Below are 10716 nucleotides of genomic sequence, written 5' to 3'. Positions count from 1 at the left end.
CTTTAACCTCCTTGGAATCAAGTATGGATGGTTCCTATTTGTTTCCAATAAGTTCCATGTCATCCTCCCACATCATGTCTTCTTCTTTTTCTCCCAATATGACATTGATTTGAGATCTACAATGATGATTTTTATGGCGCTTGCCATCATATTTATAGCATAGACCATGTGACCTTTTTCTTGTGTTTAAGCCACTGTCAGTAGTTTGTCGATTTTGTTACCACTTCGATAGGTTCCTCCTGTGTGTGTCCTTGTGTTTTTGAAATTTAGGTTAAAGGATGAGTAATTACTTAATTATGTTGGTTGTCAGAGTCCTAGATCCCCAAATCCATTGCTTTTAATGGATTGATTTTTTCCTTAATGTGTTGGGCCAAATCCATTGCACAGCCAAAATATTGAGGATCCCACATCCTAAGCTTGTTCATTATACTAATTTAGTCATTTTTTCAAATGAAAACCTACAAGGATCTTATGTTCATACAATTATTGCAACTCCAAGAAAGATGAGAATCACATACCTTATTGTTAGCTAAAGACCTCCTTGCTTGGAATCTTGTTATTTCCACTTTCATTGGATGCCAAGGATCCAAACCAAAAGCCCTCTGATGGAATCATACCCAAGACACAAACAACAACAATAGAATCAAAGAACAAATAAATAGCTCAACCCCTAAATGATTAGTGTTTCTTTTATGGGTACACGGAGCGTAAGAAGCTCTAAGCAGCATGTGCAATGGGAAAACTATGGTTTTTGAGAATTGAGTGCACCACCGAATGCTCTGAGGGTTTTCAGTATTTCATCCACTATCAAATCTTGTTCTGGGTGTCACTATTTATAGGGAATGATTTAGACCTAAAAAGATAATTACATGCTTATTAAGTAATTATATTTATCTTTGGTAATCATATAAATATCATATTCTTACACTCATGTCCTTTTAGTCTACAAGTTTTATTTAATTAATTAAAGACTTAATTAATTAACAAACCAAATCTCTATAATTATTCTTTAACCAATGTCACTCATATTTGTTATTACATGTAACCCAAAAAGGACTATGTTATTATTAGAAATATTATCAATAATGATGACCTTAGACAAGGGATGAGCATTTGAACCGCCAGAAGTGAAACCGGAACCGGAATTGGTAATAATGTCCGCTCACCGATTCTCCATTTTTATGAAAACCGGTGCTAGTTCTTAAAACCGGAACCGGATTGATATTTTTTCCGTTTTTTAAAATGCGTATAACTCACTCATATGAAGTCGGAATTACTTGATTTTTTTCCAATATGTAATTTTGAGTTTGTAATTCATTTTTTACTGTACAAACATATATTTTTGTTAGATATTGAATCAGACACATGTCCCGAAAGAAAGAATATCGATGTTGCTTTTTTTTCTATTTCAACATTTTTTATTATTTTTTTTAATCTGCCCTATTTTTTTAAATGTGTATAACTCATTTATATGATGTCAGAATTACTTAATTTTTTTTGCAATATGTAATTTGATGTTTATACTTCATTTTAGACTATACAAACACATAATTTGGTTAGATGTTGAATTAGATATAGACCTCGAAACACACCATATCAATGTTACATATTTTCTATTTCAGCATTTTGTTTTTATTTTATGGAATCCGTCCCACTTTTAAAATGTGCATAACTCACTCGTATGAAGTCGGAATTACTTTTTTTTTCATCATTTAATTTAGTGTATATACTTAAATTTTGAATGTAAAAAGTCATAATTTGGTTAAATATTGAATTATTTACAAGTTTCAGTAGATAACATATCATTTACAGCATTTCAATCGGTTCTAGTTTGAAAAATAACCGAGAAACCCGAACTGGAATCGGCGCTAGAACCGGCGGTCCGGTTCCCGGTTCTTATAATATAGGAAAACCGATTCCAATTCCGAACCGGCCCGGTTCCAAAGCTCATCCCTATCTTAGACACTATTTCTAACAATCTCCATCTCCATCTAGTTACCAACCCTACCTTCCACCATCGTGATCAAGATGAAATCACCGCCATTATAAAGATGATGAAATAACCATCATCCCTCTGCAAATCAAAGCCACTAAAACCCCTTATAACTTTTATCTCATGAGTGTGTGGCCCTTAAATTCAAAAGAGAACCTAGAAGAGCACCAATAAAGGGAAAAACATAATCACACATCTGTAGGTTTATTCTATGATCGAATAACGGGAGGGGACTCACACGCACATCATGTGTGTATGCGACAAATATAACAAAATGAGAGAGGTCATGAGATATAAACGAAGAAAAAAAGAATTCGGTAGACAAGAGGATGTAAAAGGAAGAAAATTTTACATATAGGCTATGTTGTAGTGGCGTTGCAACTATGCTGGCGGATGACGTTGTGATGGTGTTACAGTTGTATTAAGGAATGTGTAGCACATGGTAGTATGATTTAGTGTTAGAGAATGGTAAAACTCTTTCAAATTTAGCTTCTTTGTCATCATCTTCATCGTTAGTGTATTTGTGTGTGTGTGTGTGTTCAGGGGCGGATTTAGGGGGGTTCCGGGGTGGCACCGGCAACCCTTAAATTTTCCGGTCGCAGTGGAAAAATTTTCGAAATTTTTTAAAATTTTTATTTTTTCTACTATCATGCAACCCCTAATCTTCCCATGCAACCCCTACTATGAAATCCTGTGTCCGCCCTATGTGTTTCTTTTTCAAGGAAGGGAAAGTAGTATATGTATGTATATGTGAATTGTGTGTATGTTTTAATCTCCAGAGAAGAAGTTTGAGTGGTAACGAAGAGAGAGAGAGGTTGGGCCTATCTTTATTTTTTTAATTAAGCAAATATTAAGAAAAATGTTAAAATAATGTGAAAAAAGTTATAATATGGTCCTTTCAAGTTTGTTATGAACTAATCTCAAATATATCAAATTTGGCATAGCAAAACCACAAAAACTATCCCGTTGTTGACCACTAATACAAGTCTAAAATTTGTTTGGACTAAAACCATAAATAATTAACAAAAACACATTCACTATTCTTAGTAGGCATTTGGCTTCTTAGATTATTAATCTAATCCATCTCGTTAGTCGAAAGATTAAAATAAATTGTTTACTTTTCGCATCTTGAAAAAACACATTACATTTTAATATATCCAATATAAAAACTATATAAAGATTAATTTACTTTTTATTTATTTTATATATTTACTTTATTTCTATCTTTATATTTTGTTAAACTATTATTTTTTTCCAGTTTCTCTTAAATGTATGAAGACCAAGAACGTATATACCCTTCAATTCATCAGCAACGACTCATCAAAATTAAATTCTTCATACTTCAAACAACAATCAAAATTAATTAAAATTTTTTTTTTGTATCAACTTACACTCCCTTTGAATAATTATCGACTTGAATGATGATGGTGAGTCCGATGAGTCCTCCGCCCCTTTCGAGTCTCTACAACCGTTTGCTCATGCGAATCACACACTTGCGTTTTAAATTTACACCCAAACTTCTTCCTCCACCCATCAGGCCCCACTTTATCAATCTTCTCAATCGCCTTCTTCATCGTCGTGCACTCACGCTCCAACTCATGCACGCGCGTCCTCATGGTATCCATACCTAGTCGCAGCACCTGATTCTCCCTCACTGCCGCCCTCCACGTCACATCGTCATCATCATCATCCCCGGTAGTAACCACCGTTTCGTCGTGTTCTGTTACTCCATGTCGTGTAGTTGTTGGTGACTTATCGGAGTCAGAATGGGTCAGAGCCATGGCCATGTCTGCAGACATTAGTGTCCCGGCGATTGCGTGCCGGAGCTGGAGCTGTTCGAAGAACAGCACCTGCACTACTGCTCGGAGTGGGAGGCGTTCGTTTTGGGCGGCGTGTGTGCATGCTTCTAGTGTTAGTTTCCGGCAGTCTAATACTCCGGATACTTTTTCTCGATCGGATTCTGTTATCCATGGATGTGCCTGCGTATTGTTAGCATTCGTGAGAAAGAAATTCCGGCGAGTTTATGTTACCGGAGATTTTTGGATTTTTGATACCTTGATGTAGACGTCGACGGATCTGTAGAGTCCGTCGTCGTAGAGCCTCGCTTGTTCCGGCAAAGCAACGGCGAGTTCGAAGAATTTGTCGGGTTTGAGATTCGCATCTAATGCGATTTCTGATAGGTAACCGTCGATTAATTTTCCGACGAGCATTAACGCCGATGTTTTGTCTTCCGATGAATCGAGGAATTGTGCTAGTATTCTTTGGACGCAATCCACATCGTATAATGTCTCGCTGAGATAGGAGTAACTCGGCATAAGAAGATCATCGAGTGTGGCGTGTTCGAATTGAGATCCGATCTTCTTCTCCAAAATCGATTTACAGTCATCTGATGCGTTCAAAATGTTTGATGTTCTTAACATTCCAAAAAATAGTTTCACTGTCGTTGAAGATCGTGTGCAGTTTTGTTCAGGAAGATTTGTAATTATCGTCTCCAGAAGCTCTTTTTGTTCAATCTCTGAAGGCTTAGATGATGGTAATGGCTTCCTATTGGTGCGATTGATCCCTGGGATGCGTTTTTTGGCGTACAGAAGAAGACAGTTTTCGATAATTTCGTGATTCAGATTCTGACTTTTCATGGTGATAATCAAACGGATGAAAAGAGGAGAAGTAACGAATGTGAGTTCATCAAGCCACCGATCTCCCCCGGCGGTGGATCTGGTGGTGGTTCCCATATTTCTGCCACCAGCAATCGGCGTTGCTTCGTTCTCCGGCAAACTGAACAGAGACGGATCCATGGCGGAAACTTTGGTAGCAATGGAATCAATGCATTTTTCAACAATGCCGAGAGATTCCACCAAAGGCATCAAACATTCGCATGATTTCAGCGTTTCGATTGAATCTCTTAAACTTTGAAGCACTGTTTGAGAGAAAAACCTTTCGGTTTTTGAAATGAGATTATCTTCACAGAACTCTTCAGTCATTTCTAAAACTTCAGCAGCACAACGAAGAGAAGCGACGTTTGACGACGATAACTCGATTTTCACGGCGTAACAGAACATAGCAGCCATCTCAAACGTCTCCGGGCCTCCCGGAAAATCAGAAAACCTGAGCTGACAGTACAGCTCCTCGTCCTCCGCTACCGCCGCCGCCGCCTGGATCTCTTCCTTCTCTTCATTTTCAGAATTTCTTTCGTCTGTAACTGTATCAGGAGTAAATTTTGCCTCCTGTTCTGTAATCAATTCGTGAAGCTTTTTACTCTTAGCCATTAAAGGAAACTGAAAACATTTCAACAAACAGTTAGTTTACATAAACATCGAACTAATCATAGAACATCAATGGCGTTAGCATTTCGAGCTAACCTTATGGAGATGGAAGGTCATGCCGTTAACGTCCACCACCACGTCGCTTGGTAAACCGGTGGTGCAAAACCTGCAAATAACAAGTAAAGTGAACTTAATTAATCCGTATCAAAAGAGAATCAAAGAAACACACATCCGTTGTTCACTCACCATGCTTGGCCTTTGGAGTTTGTTGCCATTCCGGCGGACATAGTTACCGGAGAAATTCGGCTGAGAGAAGGAAGATGAAGTTCAGAGCAGATCAATTATTTGACTACTGAAGAAATTTTGATTTGTAAGAATGTGTTTTTGGATGAATCGATGGAGAAGGTGAGAAGAGACAAATGAAAATTTAAACGGGAATAGGAACCGGGAAGTAAATTTGAAGTGTAGATTTTACATGACGAAATAGTTTTTGCATAAAAGTGTGAAATATTATATCTTGTTTTTGGATTGTATAAAGTATAAACGACGTACCACAAAATGTGAAGATCATCAAGATACAAAAATGTTAAAATTATTAATTTATATAAAATTGGTTAAATCATAAAATAGCTTAGCTTAAATAATTTTGAAGGTACAATAAATAATAATGAAGTTTTCGATGCTCAATAAACAAACATTTATTGACAAATATAAGATGGGAAGAGTAAATATTTTTAGAATCCTACATATTTGGTTATTGATTTTTTTTTTTCGTTCATACTTATCTTTTTAATTTCTTAAAATTATACATTCAGTCCTTATGACCAGCTACTTCAGGGTAACCAGTAAAAATAATTTAATATGGTAATATATTTCTCACTTTGTATACATTTAGTTCTTTATATTTTTGTATACATTTAGTCATTAATATTTTCTTAATGCAAAATAAGTTATTTTTGTTTTTGTATTCATTTTGCCGTTAAAAAAATATAGTATTTATGAATAATTTCTTTAGATTTTTCTCACGACATCTTACGTGGAACATTCATTAATAACGCGTTTCAGGCTTTTTATGTTTATGTTCATCGCGATCTCAACTACTTGGTTACTTAGGCATGTTTTTTTTGTCATCATCAGGCTCGGATTAGAGCATGGGCGAACAAGGCATATGCACAGGGCCCATTTATTTTAGAGGCCCAAAGTTTTTTTTTATTTATATACACAATAGCCCAAAAAGAAACGGATGAAGGTCATCAATCGCTCGTTGACCACGCTCCACCAGAAGAGAAGACAGAAGTGAAGTTGATATCCAAAATCGTACAACCAATCGACCACCTCTGTGAAATTGTCCACTGATTTAGTAGCGTGCAACATAGTATCAGCGTGCAACGATTTCCAGGTAAAAGCTTTCATCTTTCTTTTTGTTCCAAGCCTTGAATCGGAATTGCCAAATCACTGAATTATCAGATTATGAGGTTATGTTGATTGTTTAGTGTTAATTTGAAATGAGATTGTTGGCTAGCAAATGTAATACTATTGATAAACTTTCAATAAATCAACATGATTTATGTAAGTTTTAATTTTCATGCCATTCCAGGTTACTCCTAGTTTTCCTAACCCAAATCTTTAAGTTTTTTTAGTATCTGAGAACGCAATATCAGGGTTCTACCACTCCAGGTTTAGAAAATAACATCTAGGTAGGATTTTAGGCTAGAAAGAATGCATACACATGGTTTGAAACTCCATAAATCAACTCATGTAAGTTGTAACTTTTGTGGAGTTAATCAATAAATATGTGTGTTCCTGTGTAAAGAAAGTTTCTTGCACACACAAGACTTGCAGAAATGTTCCTGTAATTTTTCTTGTTTTAAGTATTAACACCAACAAAAAGGTATCATAACGTATGTTGAAGAGTTCAAAAGGGCATGTAGTAATCTGGTTTATGGAGTTAGATTGATGTTATAACTATAGATGATAATCTCCATAGTGAAACATGTAATAGCTGTCACCAAGTTGAAAAGATCTTGGTTGAACCACATTTTCAAGACAAAGTCATATTTTCAAAAGCCTTAAAAGTTAGAGGTTTTCAAGAAGTTGAAAATGTACACTTTATAGATGGTGTTTGTATAGGGATAGATCCAGGCGAAAAGATTCAGGAGAATATTATGATGTTTTTGAGGGTTTTGTAAAGAAACCAAATAATGAAAATGGAGTGTTTAATGAAGACTTGGATAATATTTTGTTGGGTAATAAGATGTTAAGGAACTGTCTTCAAGGTATGGTTTGATGGATATTAAATTATATAAATGAACAAGTGATATACGGTGTGTTGTTGTTGGTGAAACATGTCATTCACCTCAAAATTGAATGAAAAAGATAAAAAGGGGTGTAGACATAGTACATGTTTATCCATGAGTTTTCAAGAAGGGTTATATTTATGTTAAACATGTGGAGTGCATTACAGGTTATCGGTTAGCTGTTACACGTTAGGGCGTAAGGGCCTTTTTTTCTGCCTTGTCATGGGCATTTAAATTCTTAGAACCGGCCCTGGTCATCACTTATTCATACAATCTCGTATTTAAATTATCTTTATATCAATGCGTTCGTATTTTAGTTTGCATCAATTTTCATTTATATTACTCCATTAGAAAGTAATATAATTTTACGTACGGTCTTTATATCCATACATTTTTTATGAATACATGTATGAATGTTTTTTTATAAATCGTAAGTAAAAATATATTATATTTTAAAGGAACTAATCTTAACGAAAATTATAGTAGACTCAAAAAACGAACAAATTGATATAAAGATCGTTAAAATCTGATATCGTATTAAGAAGTTACAAAGTTCTGAATACAAGACCTAAGCCAAACAACAAGACATACGCAACCAAGCAGTCGAGGTCGCGATAGACAACTGCCCCAAACACCTCATAAATGATTGTCATATGTAAGATGTCGTGAGAAAAACCTAAAGAAATCATTCATAACTACTAAATTAGTACAAAAACAAAAACGACTTATTTTGAAATAAAAAAATATTAATGACTAAATGTGTACAAAATGAAATATATTACCCTATTAAATCATTTTTTCATGGCTAAACTAGAGAAACTGTCATAAGGACTGAATGTGTAGAGTTCATCTTCTAGTATATATTATGTAATATCATATCTACTTCATGAAACATTGATGGCTTAGCAAGTATCTACCAACGCTTTTTAAGTGCATCAAATTGTAACATCTCGTTATTCCAGGTATTTTCAAATCCTTCTGTAACGACCATAAAATTTCAACCAATTTTAACTTTTCAAAAACAACCCATTTTCATAATGTTATTACAAAAAGGTTTTCAACACAATTATTATCAGAGTCTTCCCAGAACCACATCATAAAACATAATCATGAGGAGCGGTACGATCATGCCTTTGCCTTGTCACGGTCTCCTGAAGAACCTGAAAAACATTAAACCACAACTGTAAGCCCGAAAGCTTAGTGAAATACCCCCAAAATACCAACCACATATACCATACACGCATAACATGCCATATCATATCAGAACACAGAACAACCATGCACTTCGAGTCTACTGTGTGACTGGTCCGCCGCACCGGCCAACAGTCCACCTGGTTCACCCTCCGAGTCTAGCCATATACATCGAGTCTGCAGTGTGATTGGTCCGCCCGCGCCGGGCCTTCAATCCACCTGGTCCACTCTTTGAGTCTACAGTATGACTGGTCTGTCCGCACCGGGCCTTTAGTCGGCCTGGTCCATTCTCCGAGCCTTGGCACGTCTGGTCCGCCCTCTTGGGGCCTACAGCCTATCCGGACCGCTCGCTGGGCCTTCAGGACAACCGGTCCGCCCTGGGTATGTTGGCCTACAACACAAAGCAGGACCCGCCTCAACCCAACCCCAGTCCATCAACCACGTGAACATAAACATTCAAGCATATAACAATTCACATTCAATCAACCGATCTAACAGATCACATAACATAACATCCTCCTAACCAGGATACTGACCTAACCGGTCACTAGCATAGCATCATCCTATATACCAGGATACCAACCTTAACCAGGTCTCTAACATAATACCATCCTAACTACCAGGATGCAAACATAGCAGAGCAATAACATAACAACGATACCCGGATCTCAGTCCGATAAAAGGGCCGGCCTTGGTGCCTTAGACCTTGTTGATATAGTGAGGATAACTCACCTTGCCACTGCCAAAACTCTGAACTGAAGAAGCAGATTCCCGAATCACCGACTCACTGAAAATCCCGAACTAGCCAACATAGCAAAAATAATTATTAGGCTAAGCACAATACCCTTCCAAGGGTAAATTGACCAATTTACCCTTAACTCAATCCGGCCCATGACTAAGGCCCATAATCAAAATATGAAAGGCCCATCACTAGATAAGCTCTCAAGCCCACTAATGGCCCAAAGACCAAAAGTCCGAAGCAAAGCCCAATATTGGCCCAATTTACTAAATTGGGCCCACCTCACCAAATGGGCCAAGATCCAAGGTCCATAATAATTAGTGAGTCCACAATACTCCATCCACAATGTCCAGACACGGCCCAAAGTCCAATAGCCCAATAACAGCCCAATCTCCTTAGGCCCAAAATGAAAACCTAACAGAAGGAGTACGCTGGGCGTACCCTCCTTGGTACGTTGGGCGTACAACGCTGATTCGCAATTGGGGATCGGGGCACTGACCCGCTACGCAGGGCGTACACCTATGTTACGTGGGGCGTAACCTCGCTGCTCAACAAGTCCACATAACTTCTTAATGGCTTAAGCTCTTAAGCCCAAACTTCAGATCCTTAGGCCAAATATGCCTAGGATTCATAAAGTCTCAAACTTTATTACTTGGGACGTCCATAAAGCTCTTAATCCAAGGTCTTAATCCATTAAGACCTACTTATCTCACACATGGAACAACCACAGCCCTTGGGACCTCATTTTTCTCACTCAAGACCTCTCCTAAGGTCTGAAAGGATAGATAATCTCGACAAACTCGAAACATGCATCAAGGTGAGGACTTTTGGGACAAGAATGGTGTCAATACCTCACAACACATAGATCTATTCAATATAAATGTCAAGCAAGAAGCTTTATACCTTAGATAGGCTCTAAAGGATGATGTCTTTCCAGATCTATAAGCTCCAGCCACTCAACTCCTTCTTTGACAACTTCCCCTTTCTGCTTCTAGCCTCTCTTTTGCCAAAACAAGCTTTCCAAGGCCAAACACACCCAACAATGGAGGTAAGACGGATATCTATGGTTTCTAAGGGTAAGAGAGAGTCTATGGAGGCTGAGGAGGAAACCTTTATGTTCCTTATATAGTGGTTGCCCTTAAAATTAGGGTTTTGGGATTCTGAGAGTACGCTGGGCGTACCTCTAGTACGCTGGGCGTACTCGACCTTGCACCCGCGTCCATTTACTCATTA

The 10716-nt window shown here is 37.3% G+C and overlaps 1 protein-coding gene across 1 annotated transcript; it reads right to left on the bottom strand.

Moving 5' to 3' along the window:
• Positions 1–3295: 3295 nt before the first annotated feature.
• On the bottom strand, positions 3296–5760 carry LOC111877856 (BTB/POZ domain-containing protein At5g66560). The gene is made up of 4 exons (XM_023874362.3): positions 5503–5760; positions 5353–5422; positions 4048–5268; positions 3296–3972 (listed from the first exon to the last, which is right to left on the bottom strand). The coding sequence occupies exons 1-4, from the start codon at positions 5541–5543 to the stop codon at positions 3400–3402; spliced, it is 1905 nt and encodes a 634-aa protein (XP_023730130.1). The 5' UTR covers positions 5544–5760; the 3' UTR covers positions 3296–3399.
• Between the last annotated feature and the right edge of the window lie 4956 nt (positions 5761–10716).

The sequence above is a fragment of the Lactuca sativa genome, chromosome 3 (genome assembly GCF_002870075.4).
Source record: "Lactuca sativa cultivar Salinas chromosome 3, Lsat_Salinas_v11, whole genome shotgun sequence".
NCBI classification, from domain to species: Eukaryota; Viridiplantae; Streptophyta; class Magnoliopsida; order Asterales; family Asteraceae; genus Lactuca; species Lactuca sativa.
The sequence above is the reverse complement of the archived record's forward strand: the minus strand, read 5'-3'. Positions and strand labels throughout refer to the sequence as shown.

What these genes read in the sequence shown, in the direction of transcription:
- LOC111877856 (XM_023874362.3), bottom strand. Translation starts at nt 5,543, where the DNA reads ATGTCCGCCGGAATGGCAACAAACTCCAAAGGCCAAGCATG. An exon ending in AACTCCAAAGGCCAAGCATG is followed by an intron (nt 5,423 to 5,502) that starts GTGAGTGAACAA and finishes TGTTATTTGCAG; the next exon opens with GTTTTGCACCACCGGTTTAC. An exon ending in CCGTCGACGTCTACATCAAG is followed by an intron (nt 3,973 to 4,047) that starts GTATCAAAAATC and finishes AACAATACGCAG; the next exon opens with GCACATCCATGGATAACAGA.